We start from the raw sequence: 15,276 nt of genomic DNA, 5'->3' as shown, positions 1-15,276 counted from the left end.
TGTTAAATCAATCATGATTCTGGCAGGGCACAGTGGCTCACACCTGTAATCCCAGTACTTTGGAAGGCCGAGGTGGGTGGATCACCTGAGATTGGGAGTTCGAGACCAGCCTGACCAACACAGAGAAATCCTGTCTCTACTAAAAATATAAAATTAGCCGGGCGTGGTGGTGCATGCCTGTAACCCCAGCCACTCAGGAGGCTGAGGCAAGAGAACTGCTTGACCTGAGAGGCAGAGGTTGCGGTGAACCAAGATTGTGCCATTGCACTCTAGCCTGGGCAATAACAGTGAAAGTCCGGCCGGGCGCGGTGGCTCACGCCTGTAATCCCAGCACTTTGGGAGGCCGAGGCGGGTGCATCACGAGGTCAAGAGATTGAGACCATCCTGGTCAACATGGTGAAACCCCGTCTCTACTAAAAATATAAAAAATTAGTTGGGCATGGTGGCGCGTGCCTGTAATCCCAGCTACTCGGGAGGCTGAGGCAGGAGAATTGCCTGAACCCAGGAGGTGGAGGTTGCGGTGAGCCGAGATCGCGCCATTGCACTCCAGCCTGGGTAACAAGAGCGAAACTCCGTCTCAAAAAAAAAAAAAAAAAAAAAAAAAAAGAGTGAAAGTCCATCTCAGAAAAAAAAAAAAGTTATCTGGTTGAGACTCAGTTTTTTTAAAAAATAAGTGTCTGGGCACAGTGGCTCACACCTATAACCCCAGTACTCTGGGAGTACGAGGTGGGTGGATCACCTGAGATCAGGATTCGAGACAAACCTGGCCAACTTGGTGAAACCCCATCTCTACTACTAAAAATAGATAAACTACCCAGGCAAGGTAGCGGGCACCTGTAACCTCAGTTACTTGGGAGGCTGAGGCAGGAGAATCACTTGAACCTCGGAGGCAGAGGTTGCAGTGAGTTGACATCGCGCCACTGCACTCCAGCCTGGGAGACAAGAGCAAAATTCTGTTCCCCACCCTCCCCCACCAAAAAAGTATTCAATTAACAAGAACAAGCAGTTTCTGTAGGTTCTAGTTAATTCAAGTTTGACTGTATAAATCTTTTTTTTTTAATTTTTGTTTATTTGTTTTTAATTGCATTTTAGGTTTTGGGGTACATGTGAAGAACATGTAAGACTGTTGCATAGGTACACACATGGCAGTGTGGTTTGCTGCCTTCCTCCCCATCACCTGTATCTGGTATTTCTCCCCATATTATCCCTCCCCAACTCCCCACTCCTCACCATCCCTCCCCTAGTTCCCCGCAACAGACTCCAGTGTGTGATGCTCCCCTCCCTGTGTCCATGTGTTCTTACTGTTCAACACCCGCCTATGAGTGAGAACATGCAGTGTTTGATTTTCTGTTCTTGTGTCAGTTCACTGAGAATGATGGTTTCCAGGTTCATCTATGTCCCTACAAAGGACACAAACTCATCGTTTTTTATGGCTGCATGGTATTCCATGGTGTGTATGTGACTGTATAAATCTTAAAAGACTTACCTGTCCAAAGCACTTCAATTCCAGGTAGAAGCTTTTCACCCACAGTCCTTAAATATGGAGACTGAGACACATTTGGATAACAGAAAGTGCCACAATATTCTAAATATAGGGGGAAAAAATAAGCAAAGAAGTCAGAAATAAAATGCTCGTGGGTTTCTGTCTGTTTTTCAGACGGAGTCTCCCTGTCTCGCCCAGGCTAGAGTACAGTGGCGCAATCTCAGCTCACTGCAACTTCCGTCTCCTGGGTTCAACCAATTCTCCTGCCTCAGCCTCCCAACTAGCTGGGACTACAGGCATACGTTACCATGCCCAGCTAATTTCTTTTGTATTTTTTAGTAGAGAGAGGGTTTCACCATGTTGCCCAGACTGGTCTCAAACTCCTGAGCTCAGGCAATCCACCCACCTCAGCCTCCCAAGACTCATGGGTTTTTGATTGCGGAAAAAAAGCGTCTGCCCTTTCTAAATTCTTTTCATCCAATTGATAAAAAGCCTCCTACAAGGAACAAAATTCAAGGGGGCAGTTCATTTAAGAAATACATAAAATCTGGTATTTTTCCTCCAACAGCAGTACAAATCAGTTCTGATCTAGTTACTAGATTACTACTGTAATGACACTACAGTTACTAGAAAAACAAGTTTACTAAAGAAATAAGAATTGTAGGATTTTCTACAGAATTCTGAATTGCCTACTTTTCTCAGTTACAATCAAACGCAAACGCCAAATAGAATGAACTAACAGATCCTAATAGAACTAATACAAGAATATGCCAGTGGCAGCTGGCTCACACCTTTAATTCCAACACTTTGGGAGGCCGAAGTGAGATCACCTGAGCCTGGAGTTCACGACTAGCCTCGGCAATATGGCGAAACCTCATCTTCACCAAAAATACAAAAATTAGCCAGTCTTATAATCCAGTCTCTAAATAAAAAAGTAAAATTAAAAAAATTTTTAATCATCTGTCAACTTGATTATAAATTTAAAAAAAAATTTTTTAAAAAGGAATATAGCAATGGCTATTAGTAATTAACTGCATAATTCGCAGCTAATTAATTCCCAGTATAATCTTAAAACTTTTGGGTACTCATGTAGTACTCAACCAAAATAAGGTTCTTGGCTCACAATATACACAAAGAAAGTTAAATAATTTAGTCTAAAATTTCTTCCTAAACAAGAAAGTCTGGGGAAAACTTCTTGTAAGTTGAATTTTGAGATGCAACTACAAGAGACTAAAATATTTTCAATGAAAGAAACCAGAGGGGCAAAAAGAAAGGAAAAGGGGAAAACCTGTTAAGCTTTCTATGCTGACTACTTGAAGTAAGAGCCCAGATGGAAGTGGGAGGAGTGCAAAAAGGGATAGATATGCATGGGTAGCAAAAGGGGACAAGTAGGAGGAAATGAGAAGTGACTAAGGTAAAATTAATGTAACTTGGTTTTTCTCCAGTTTTCATTTCAATACTATCCCTCTTTTTTTTTTTTTTTTTTTTTTTTTGAGACAGAGTCTCGCTCTGTTGCCAGGCTGGAGTGCAGTGGCACCATCTTGGCTCACTGCAACCTCCGCCTCCCAGGTTCAAGGGATTCTCCTGCCTCAGCCTCCAGAGCAGCTGGGACTACAGGTGTGCACCACCACACCCAGCTAATTTTCATATTTTTAAGTAAAGACGGGGTTTCACCATGTTGTCCAGGATGGACTATCCCTCTTTTAATACTGACAATGTATGTTCATATTACTTCCAGTACTAAAAAAATACATAAAAATCTTTTGTCTAGTCAGTTGTCATTTATTAGTTCCTAAAATTTCTCCAATTTAGGATCTTGAAAAATGTCTTCTAGAAAAAGGATTCCTACTTTTATACACCAAGGAAGCAGGGAAGTGGAGAGAGAATGGGGCCCATGATCAAGCTTTTTAAGTTATATATTCCAAAAAGACTAGTTAAATATAAAGCCATTATATACAATACCTGTGGGACAGAAGAGGAAAGTTTCTGGCTCTCCTAGGTACTGATAGATTTCATTTGTGATGGAGACCTGGGCATGAGCAAAAGAACTGAATACCTCTTTGTCTGCTGCACACATATTATGGTCAATATCATCAAAAAGCAAAGCAAATGACCTGCACCCAAACTGAGAAACCTAAAGGAAAAAAAAGAATCAAGAGTAAAAAAAATGAAGAATTCCAAACATTAAATTATAGATTTAATAGGTATACTTAAAATCCAGTATTTTCCATAGTAGAATGTTAGAAGCCAGATCTATTGTTTTTACATTTTCAATTTAAAAAATTCTAAGTTAAACAGAGTTTTGGGACCCATTTTTCATTTGGGTTTGAGTGCACTACTGGCTGAGTATTTCTTATCTGAAATGCTTGGGACCAACAATGTTTTGGATTTTGTTTTTTGGATTTTGAAATATCTATATTATATTCAGCATCCCTAATCTGAAAATCCAAAAATGTGAAATGCTCCAATGAGCATTTCCTTTGAATTTTATGAAGCTCAGAAAGTTTCATATTTTGGAGCATTTCAAATTTCTGAATTAGGGATACTCAACTTATATGATAATATGATTCAACAAAGCTTCTGCAAAGTGGCCTGGCCTCCTACCCCATGGGCTGCTGATTGTAGAAGACCTGACAAAGTCAGAAAAATACAGAAACATGAATAAGTAACCTCAAGACAGGAAAAAGCCAGGTTGTGTCATAGTCCCAAAAGGCACACTGATCCCTTTGCAGATAAACCTAACCAGATATGAATTAGAAAGAATAAGTCTTGTAAAATAGGAAAATAACTTCATTCATGAAAATTTCAACTGCCTTAAATTTTTTACCAGACGTTTTAATGCCACCCATATAAATATTTGCCTAAAGAAACAAGACATGTATATAGAAAAACCAGCAAATTTAAAAAACAGGAAAATGGAAACCCCCTACATTTGACCAAAGGAAGTGTGCAGCTTTTCCATTAAGCAGACTTTATACTCAATTAGGTTCACCTAATCTGTTTTTCTTCTCACCTTGGGAAACTAGCCATCTCCAGACATCTTTGTCCATATAACTAAAGAAACTGATGTCAGGCCGGGCGCGGTGGCTCAAGCCTGTAATCCCAGCACTTTGGGAGGCCGAGGCGGGTGGATCACGAGGTCAAGAGATCGAGACCGTCCTGGTCACCATGGTGAAACCCCGTCTCTACTAATACAAAAAAAAAAATTAGCTGGGCACGGTGGCGCGTGCCTGTAATCCCAGCTACTCAGGAGGCTGAGGCAGGAGAATTGCCTGAACCCAGGAGGCGGAGATTGCGGTGAGCCGAGATCGCGCCATTGCGCTCCAGCCTGGGTATCAAGAGCGAAACTCCGTCTCAAAAAAAAAAAAAAAAAAAAAAAAAGAAACTGATGTCTAATAGGTAAAACCCTGTTTCTATAATCTCTGTTGTAAATTCAAGACAAGCAGCCTAGATAATGTAATTTCTCAAAATGTGATTCTTGACCATCAATCACCTAGATTCCTGGTTCCCGCCCTATCAACTTGGGAAATGAAGTCTAGTCGTCAGCATTCTTTCAAGCTTCACTTCTAATCATTCTTTGAAGCCAGTTCTTATGCAAACTGAAATGTGAGAAAAACTAACACCTCCAGTAAAGCTCTTTTTACTTAATTTGGAAAATATTCCTCTATTCAGAAGCATTCAAGGCCAGGTGTGGTGGTGCGTGCCTGCAATCCCAGCACTTTGGGAGGCCAAGGCAGGCAGATCACGTAAGGTCAGGAGTTTGAGACCAGCCTGACCAACATGTCAAAACCCTGTCTCTACTCAGAGTATAAAAACTATAGCCAGTCATGGTGGTGTGCCTGTAATAGCTACTCAGGAGGCTTAGGCATGAGAATCGCTTGAATCTGGGAGGCAGAGGTTGCAGTGAGCCAAGATCAAGCCACTGCTCTCCAGCCTAGGTTAACAGGGCGAGACTCTGTCTCACACACACACACAAAAAGCATTAGAAGTAAAAAAATTCATGGCTGGTCATGGTGGCTCATGCCTGTAATCCCAGCACTTTGGGAGGCCAAGGTGGGCAGATTACAAGGTCAAGAGATCGAGACCATCCTGGCCAACACGGTGAAACCCCATCCCTACTAAAAATACAAAAATTAGCTGGGTGTGGAGGTGCACACCTATAGTACCAGCTACTCAGGAGGCCGAGGCAGGAGAATCGCTTGAACCCGGGAGGTGGAGGTTGCAGTGAAGCTAGATTGCACCACTGCACTCCAGTGTGGTAACAGAGTGATACACCATCTCAAAAAAAAAAAAAAACAATCAATCTTATATAAACAAAGAAATATGAATGTGATTTTCTTTTAATATCATGAAAGCAACTGAGTAAACATCTAGTTTCAAGTACAGAGTCAGGAAAAACAATTAAAAAGTAAGGAGTTACCTGGTCCAATTTACGTTTCAATGTGGATACTTCCTTGGGGTTAGAAAAAGTGATATCCAATCCAGGTGAGATTGCATAGATGAACTCTATCTCATATTCTCGTGCAGCAGAGATGAGAGTCATAAGTTGCTCTAAAGAACAGAGTCCACGTTTGTAGAAAGCAGCAAAGAAAACTAAAAGAACCCTCATTGAAGGTGTAACTAAAGAGGTTATTTCTTCTAACTTACAAGAAAGGAAAAGCTGCTTACATTTTACAAATTCTGATGCCCAACTTAACAGCAAGCCATATAAAATGGTACAAGCCTTAAGTAATTTAATGTCATAGTAAGAAAAAAAGAACATTAGTTTTCACACCTTTGAAATCTGAACCAACAGAAAATAAGAGACCCTTCTTTTTCACTTCCAAATAGTTTCTTATCCTTTTGGGGAAACAGGCTAATATCAATAAAACATTCTCCTCCCTTTCATTGCCATTTCTCAAAAACACTGAATTAACTGTCAATTCTCTTACTGAAACATAAGCCACTTCTATTTCCTACAGCATTTGGAAGGCATAAAATGCAGCTGCTGCTTATTTTATTTTTTTGACATGGAGTTTCACTCTGTTGCCCAGGATGGAGTGCAATGATGTGATCTTGGCTCACTGCAATCTCTGCCTCCTGGGTTCAAGCAATTCTCCTGCCTCAGCCTCCTGAGTAGCTGGGATTACAGGCATGCGCCACCATGCCCAGCTAATTTTTTGTATTTTTAGTAGAAATGGGATTTCTCCATGTTGGTCAGGCTGGTCTCGAACTCCTGACCTCAGAGGATCTGCCCACCTCAGCCTCTCAAAGTGCTGGGATTACAAGCTTGAGCCACCGCGCCCGACTTTTTAAAGTATTTTTTTGAGAGAAAGTCTTGCTCTGTTGCCCAAGGCTGGAGTGCAGTGGCACAATCTTGACTCACTGCAACCTCCAGTGGCACAATCTTGACTCACTACAACCTCCACCTCCTGAGTAGCTGGGATTACAGGCATACCCAGCTAATTTTTGTATTTTTGGTAGAGATGGGGTTTTGTCACGTTGGTCAGGCTGGTCTTAAACTCCTGGCCTCAAGTGTTGGGATTGCAGGCGTGAGCCACAATACTGGACCCTGCTTTTTGTTTTGCCGTCTCTGAACAACTGGAATTCCTAAGTAAATAAATCTATATATAACTACTTTATAATAAAAAAGAAAGAAAATGTTTTCTTAAGAATCAGGGTAGGCTGGGCCCGATGGCTCATGCCTGTAATCCCAGGACTTTGGAGGCCAAGGCAGGAGGATCACCTGAGGGTACAAGTTCGAGACCAGCCTGGTCGACATGGTGAAACCCCGTCTCTACTCACGATACAAAAATTAGCCAGGCATGGTGGTGCATATCTGTAATCCCAGCTACTAGGGAGGCTGAGGCAGGAGAATTGCTTGAACCCGGGAGGTGGAGGTTGCAGTGAGTTGAGATCATACCACTGTGCTCTAGCCTGGACAAGAGCAAGACTTCAAATCAAAAAAAAAAAAAAAAAAAAGGGAATCACACCTGTAATCCCACCACTTTCAGAGGCCAAAATGAGTTGATTGCTTGAGTTCAGGAGTTTGAGACCAGCAAAAGCAACATGGCGAAAACCCCCTCTCTACAAAACATACAAAAATTAGCTTGGCATGGTGACGTGCACCTATAGTCCCATTTATTTGGGGGGCTGAGGTAGGAGGGATCACTTGAGCCTGGGAGAGCAAAACTGCAGTGAGCTGTGTTTGAGCCACTGCACTCCAGCCCGGGCAACAAAGACAAACACTGTCTCCAAAAAAACAAAAAGAAAAAGAACCAGAGTTAAGTCATGGCCTTAACAACCTTGACCCATTTCTATCTACGGGAAAAACATTAATCATAGATTTTAAGCTTTTAAAATTATTGATAGACAATTTTCCTAAATCAACTTAAACACTACTACTATGGACATATTTTTGAGTAATTTTCAGTAGTATCTCAAGATAATCATTTTTACTCTATTTTGATTATTGATCACATTAAGTTTCATTACCAGCACCACCAGAAAATAATTAAGTTGAAGGCACACTTTATAAATAGAGTAGTAAACAACACTAGATGGAGATGGGATAAGTTGTAACCACTTCTTTTTGTAATTCAAAAAAACTTTCAGCCTTCGGTGCCTTAGTTGGGCTCTGTAACCAAATATCTTGTTAGCTACACATGTATACTATTTAATTTCAAGTACAAAAATGTTTCACCATTCACTCAAGTTCCCAAAGAAAAGCAACTCTCTCATTTACTAGGTGGTTCTATGACATACTACTAACATATTATCAATTTTCTGTAACCAACTCAACGTAAGTATACCCATAGCAGGCCAGGCGCAGTAGCTCCAGCCTGTAATCCCAGCACTTTGGGAGGCCGAGGCAGGCAGAACATTTGAGGAGTTCAAGATCAGCCTGGTGAACATGACAAAACCTCGTTTCTACTAAAAATACAAAAATTAGCTAGGCATGGTGGCAGGAGCCTGTAATCTCAGCTACCGGGGAGGGTGAGACAGGAGAATCACCTGAACTCAGGGAGGTGGAGGTTGCAGTGAGCCGAGATCACGCCACCGCACTCCAGCCTAGGGGACAGAGCAAGACTCTGTCTCAAAAAATAAATCAAAAGAAAAACAAAAACAAACAAACAAACAAAAAAACAAACCCATAACAACGAAAGCCTGTTAATGGCTTTTCACTTCCCTGGACTAGGGTAAGGACCAGTTAATTGCTGACAAGGCCAAACCATACTAGAGCCTGAAGCAAAAGAATCAGCAGTACTGATCCTGTCTTTACCTAAAATTTTAGTATTGTGTCCATCATGAATTTCTGCATTCATTTTGGTTTCTTAAAAAATATTGCACAAAATATTTATCTTAATTACTTGTCCTGGGCCTAGCCCAGCTCCAGCACTTCTCTGCCCAGTGGCTCACCGTTTAGTCCACTGGCAGAAGTAAGCAGCACAATCTATGACCACAGAACAGGTGGAGTCAGCCTAGCACATCCACAGTATCACACGTATGGTCATAACCTTGCTAGCGCAGAGCACTCTTGAGTCTCAGCTAACTGAATAGTTACCAGATAGAGGAAAAGGAAACTAACTACAAAAAAAAAAAATACATCATGAAATTCTTGTATAACTACATTTAAGATATAACTGTTTTCTTCACAGATTCTGAATTTATGGATTAAAAAGAAAAAGATTACCAGCTTCCTCCACTGAATACATCTCTCGCCAAAACATCCTATGTTTGTAGTCATCTTTTGGGGCATACAAGTATGTATTTAATTCCCATTTCTGGAGCCTTAAGGGGAAAGAAAATTACATATGTATCAACAGGCAACATTTACAGGCTGTAAATCTCCATCTTTTCCCTCTTCTTGGAGCATCTTCATCTCATACAAGGCTAATATTCTATAACAGTAGCTTTTAACATTTATGTTATCAGTGGAATTTTAAAAAATTATTACAACCTACATCAACATATAAAACAGTCTTAAGAAAAAACATGATAGCTCTGGGTGAGGTGAAGTCCAAAACCTAATTCAGCTCCCCTAGGAAAAGTTTGAAAACGAAAGGCCTAGGTGAAGAAATAAGGGACCAAGGTAAAATAACTTCTGCAATTGAGAAACCATCAAAATGTACCTGGGCTATTCAGTGTTACTATTTCTTCAAACCAAAGAAAATGTTAAGGATTTAAGGTTCTCTTCTCTCCTTCATATAATATTTACCTTCTAAAGAGTTCTTTTCTCTGTTCCATAACCCAAGGTCTTCCATAAAATCCTAGGTTCAAAGCAAGAATGAAATTACATTCAGTTTTAAAAATGTGGTAAGCATTCATGAGAAAAGCAAGTTACAAAACATACAATACAATCCTATTTTGTAAAAAACCTAAAATACACCAAATCTGGAGGATATTTTTAAGGTTCCTTTTTTTTTTTTTTCCCCCCTAGTAAGACGGTGTTTCACCATGTTGGTCAGGCTGGTCCTGAACTCCCGACCTCAGGTGATTCGCCTGCCTTGGCTTCCAAAGTGCTTGGATTACAGGCGTGAGCCACCACGCCAGGCCAGGTTCCTTTATCTTTGGGTGGTGACATTACAAGGTGACTTTCATTCCATTTTTACTTAGGTAAATTTTCTTATTTTTCTACCATGGCATTTGTTACTTATGTGATATTTTAAAACAAATATCGATCATCTCTTTTCACTGTTGATAAAGGCTACCTATATTTAAATCCAATTTTTTAAAAGACTATCTCAATCTTTTTTTTTTTTTTTTTGAGACGGAGTTTCGCTCGTTACCCAGGCTGGAGCGCAATGGCGCGATCTTGGCTCACCGCAACCTCCGCCTCCTGGGTTCAAGCAATTCTCCTGCCTCAGCCTCCCGAGTAGCAGGGATTATAGGCGCGCACCACCATGCCCAGCTAATTTTTGTATTTTTAGTAGAGACGGGGTTTCACCTTGTTGACCAGGATGGTCTAGATCCCTTGACCTCATGATCCACCCGCCTCGGCCTCCCAAAGTGCTGGGATTATAGGCATGAGCCACAGCACCCAGCTATCTCAATCTTACAATAGGGAAGTGCTGCAATGTAATACAAACTGCCAACAGTAACAATTACTTCCTGGGAGTGTAAAACTGCTTTAGAAAGGGTGAGGGGAGGTCGGGTGAGGTGGTTCACACCTGTAATCCCAGCACTTTGGAAGGCTGAGGCGGGTGGATCACCTAACGTCAGGAGTTCCAGACCAGCCTGGCCAATATGGCGAAACCCTGTCTCTACAAAAATACAAAAATTAGCCAGGTGTGGCGACTCATGCCTGTAATCCCAGCTATTCTGGAAGCTAAGAAATGAGAATCGCCTGAACCTGGGAGGCAGAGGCTACAGTGAGCTAAAATCATGCCACTGCACAGGGTGAGGGGAGATAAACAGGTAAAGCAGTTTTTAAAAATTCATAAATAGGAGCAGAAAATAATCTGACTTGATTTTATGATTGTGCTCCTTTAAAAAAAAAAAGTTCCTGGCAGTTTGAGACCAGTCTGGCCAACAGGGTGAAACCCTGTCTCTACTAAAAATACAAAAATTAGGCCGGAAACAGTTACTCACGCCTGTAATCCCAGCAATTTGGGAGGCTGAGGTGGGCGGATCACGAGGTCAGGAGTTCAGGATGAGCCTGGCCAACGTGGTGAAACCCTGTCTCTATTAAAAATCCAAAAAAATTAGCTGGGCATGATGGCACGTACCTGTAATCCCAGCTACTCAGGAGGCTGAGGCAGGAGAATTGCTTGAACCAGGACCTGGGAGGCAGAGGTTGCAGTGAGCCAAGATCACGCCACTGCACTCCAGCTTGGGCTACAAAACGAGACTCTGTCTCAAATAAACAAACAAACAAAAAAATTAGCTGGGCATGGTGGCAGGCACCTGTAATCCCAGCTACTTTAGGAGGCTGAGGCACAAGAATAGCTTGAACCCAGGAGACAGAGGTTGCAGTGAGCCAAGATCATGCCACTGCACTCCAGCCTGGGTGACAGAGTGAGACTTTGTCCCAAAAAAAAATTCCTGGCCAGGCCTGTAATTCCAGCTACTTGGGAGGCTGAGGCAAGAGAATCGCTTGAACCCAGGAGGCAGAGGTTGCAGTGAGCAGAGATCATGCCATTGCACTCCAGCCTGAATGACAGAGCAACTCTCTCTCACTCCAAAAAAAAAAAAAAAAAGTTCTTGATACAATGATATAGTCAAAGGGACCAAAAAATGCCTGAAACCACACTCCTAAGAAATTCAACAACCTAACTAGTCCAAACAACAAACTCTCAGGCAATCTTAATTACAGAGCAAAGGTCTGAACAAATGAAAATTCAAGTATGTTACCTCTGGTCCTAAATGGAAAAGAATAAACAAAGAAAACTCAAGAATGTGACTTGCCCCAGAGTGTCCCATCGGAGGACAAAACACTAATTATGCACACTGCAGAAAACAAGTTTGCAGACTGATGACCTAAATTGTTGAATAAGCATTAAACTGTTACCTGGAACTCCTTAGTGGGCTCATCACAGCTCAAACGTTACTCATTTTACATCTTGTCTTACTTTCACTTTACACCCCTCTCAGTCTAATCATCAGCAAGAGATAAGGACAGCCTCTCAAGAGTACCATGAAGACGGTTAATAAAAGCATTTTGAACACAAAATGTTCTACATAACCCACACAGTCTACCTAAGAGACTAGTCTAGAACAGAAATTTCTGAAATGTATTTTAGCTCCAACCTCTAGGCAGAATGACTCCTCTGCACCACAAAAAGAACAGTGACAGACCAAATTAAAATTCATTACATTGGATAAAACTGTAGTACTTTCCGGGCAGGCTCGGTGGCTCACTCCTGTAATGCCAGCACTTTGGGAGGTGGAGGCCGGCAGATCACAAGGTCAGGAATTCGAGACCAGCATGGCCAACATGGCAAAAATCCATCTCTAATAAAAATACAAAAATTAGCCAGGCACAGTGACGTGTGCCTGTAGTCCCAGCTACTCTGTAGTCCCAGCTACTCTGGAGGCTGAGGCAGAATTGCTTGAACCTGTGAGGTGGAGATCACGCCACTGCACTCCACCCTGGGCGTCAGAGCGAGACACCATCTCCAAAAAAAAAACAAAAGAACAAAAATCAGTGCCGGCTCAGGTGCTCAGTTACCAAGAAAATATACAAGGGCACGGGAAGAACAGACCAGAGAATGGCAGACAACTCCATTTTTTAAATAGGAAGAATCACCCTTCCCCCACCCACCCCCCCACCCCAGACGGAGTTTCGCTCTTGTTACCCAGGCTGGAGTGAAATGGCGCGATCTCGGCTCATCGCAACCTCTGCCTCCTGGGTTCAGGCAATTCTCCTGCCTCAGCCTCCTGAGTAGCTGGGATTACAGGCACGCGCCACCATGCCCAGCTAATTTTTTGTATTTTTAGTAGAGACGGGGTTTCACCATGTTGACCAAGATGGTCTCGATCTCTTGACCTCGTGATCCACCCATCTCGGCCTCCCAAAGTGCTGGGATTACAGGCGTGAGCCACCGCGCCCGGCCCAGAATCGCCCTTTAATGAACAAACCAATTTAAACCAAATGAGTTTTCTCCTTTCATTACAGAAGGTATAATGGACTGGCAAGTTTCCTTAGACTCATTCCAGTCTATCTCCGAAATTTCCCAGCACTCTCTCAACCCCACCCCAAAATCTTTGACAACAAAAAACATTTTTTCTAAAATCTTCCTGCACTCAAGCCAATAAATACGTCGACATAAATCACGCAATGCAATCATTTTTGATAAAACTATATAATAATTTTCCATTCTGTAGTTCTCCAAATGCTGCAAGGCAGTTAACTTCGCTGAACTCTTTTATGCCTTATTGTAGCACCAAAGCAGCCTGTTATGGTCTGTACCATAACCACCAGCCACTTTTCAAAAGAAAACTCTAATTTATATGGTTAAAAAAAAAAATAGAAAAGCTGATGTTCTCAACCACGAGAACAATACTTTTACCGTGCCTTTTTGGTTTTTTAAAGATTATTATTTCACTCTTATTCACACCATTACATATAACAGAGATATAAAACAGACATCTAGGAAACTCTGCGACGGCCAAAATACTTCAAAAAATTCAAATATATGCTGCAATTGCGCAAAGAGCAATAATGTAACTGATTTATGCCTCTACAGATCTGCAAAGTGGACTATCTTTTCATTCTTATCCAGAAACTGTGCAACAAGCATCTGGTAATTTTCCCTCATTACCAAAAAAGTCCATCATTCTTTTCGACTGTAAATGGGAAAAAAGGCGAGAAGGGCATTTTTTAAGCCACTTCTCGGTCACTAAATTCAAATTACACATCTCGGATACTTTGAGAATCTGCGATTAAAGCCAAAGCTTCATCCCTCGAGAGCAAAGTACAGTAGCTGGGAAAGTGGACAATTTTCTAAGCTGCAAATGAATCCTGCAGGAGGGAGCAACAAAAGTACTCTAAGCAAAGTAGAACTTCAAATACTATAGGCCAATCGTGCTTCTCTTCACTCCAGAAGTACAAGCACGTCAGTGTGGGTCGATTTTACCCAAAGGGTGGGGACAGAAACACTATACACATTTTTTCACTGGAACGCAGACAACCCTAGGGAATAAGATCCCAAGGTACGAAGTGGTAGAACTCAGAAGCTAACAGAATACCAGGCTCCATACCACCGGCCTCCTTAGGAGCCGCCTTGGCTCCAAGCCCAAGACGGGTGGGGTCAGGCTTTTGAGTGGCCAGGGGGGAATTCGACGCCGTTTAAGGGCGTGCGGGGAGACTCGCCCACCGTCTACTCTCTCCCCTCGCTTTAGCAAGGCCACATTTCAGACGCAAGGGCTTTCCAGGCTTCTAAAGCCTCCAGAAGCCCGGCCACCACCAACCCCCTCCCAAGGACAGAACGTGTTAGTGCCGAGGCGGGGCGGGAAGGAGGGCGCTCACCTTCCACCACGCCGCACAGGAACCTCCGAGCGCCTCCTGCAGCCCCGGCCACCGCTGCTCCCCCAGCTCCGGCGGGGTTATCTTCTCCGGTTGCCGGAGGTGCCGGCGGCTCCAGCGATGCGCCCGTAGTGGCGGCAGAGTTGGAGCTGAGCTCGCTCTCCCGTTCCTCCAGCGTCGCTTGGCTTTCCTTCTGCACCATCCTCCTGCCCCCGGCCGCCGCCACCTCTACGGGTCCTCCTCGGCCTCCGTCCGCTGGGCCACAGGCCCGGAGCCCTGTAGAGGGCTTCAGCTCCAAGTGTGCGACCCTCTGACTTCTTCCCCTCCCCCTCTGCCCTTCCCCCTCCCTCTCCGCAGGGACCCGAATGCCCGGATGAGAAGGGCGGCGGCACCGGCGTGAGCCCTTTGTCAGCCGCTGCCTCAGCTTTAAGCTGGGGCGCCAGAAGCCCAAGCGGAGAGCGAGGCTGTGACCTCTCGTTCCCTGGAAGACGGCCAAGAGTCCTGTCCTCGTTCTCAGCCTCTGCTGCCCTCCCAACAATCTTAGCTCTTCTGCTGTACCCCCTCGAAGCCCCGAGCTCTCCTCTGCCGCCGCCTCTACCGCCCGCTTCCTGTTTATCCGCACTGCGCTTGCGCTGCAGACCGGCTCAGACCGGTCCCCTCCGCCCGGCTCCCCCGCCTTCTTTGGGGCCAGCCTATTAAGCTTCTTTCGGTAGGGGGAAATAGAACAGAGGAGACGCGAAAAGCGGAAAGTAATGAAGGCAGTGGAACGTACCATTTCTGCTTGCCACCCTCCGGAACAAGCTAAGCTCCCTGGGACGGACCATTACTCTACCTGAAGGAGGGGAGT

General features: G+C 43.4%; 1 protein-coding gene across 2 annotated transcripts in view; it reads right to left on the bottom strand.

Moving 5' to 3' along the window:
* Window positions 1–15,059, bottom strand: part of OGA (O-GlcNAcase) — a 34,601-nt gene extending 19,542 nt beyond the window's left edge. For both annotated transcript variants that reach the window (XM_012439380.3, XM_064373957.1), the window contains exons 1-6: window positions 14,433–15,059; window positions 9,681–9,732; window positions 9,156–9,253; window positions 5,904–6,034; window positions 3,446–3,617; window positions 1,487–1,585 (exon numbers count right to left, since the gene is read on the bottom strand). In XM_012439380.3, the coding sequence (XP_012294803.2) occupies window positions 1,487–1,585; window positions 3,446–3,617; window positions 5,904–6,034; window positions 9,156–9,253; window positions 9,681–9,732; window positions 14,433–14,631 (751 nt within the window). In that variant the 5' untranslated portion in view covers window positions 14,632–15,059. The remainder of the gene's footprint in view (window positions 1–1,486; window positions 1,586–3,445; window positions 3,618–5,903; window positions 6,035–9,155; window positions 9,254–9,680; window positions 9,733–14,432) is intronic.
* Window positions 15,060–15,276: the final 217 nt, after the last annotated feature.

This window comes from Aotus nancymaae, unplaced genomic scaffold (genome assembly GCF_030222135.1).
Source record: "Aotus nancymaae isolate 86718 unplaced genomic scaffold, 86718_ANA_hifiasm-v0.15.2.pri h1tg000010l, whole genome shotgun sequence".
Taxonomy (NCBI): Eukaryota; Metazoa; Chordata; class Mammalia; order Primates; family Aotidae; genus Aotus; species Aotus nancymaae.
This window is presented reverse-complemented; position numbering and strand designations above follow the sequence as displayed.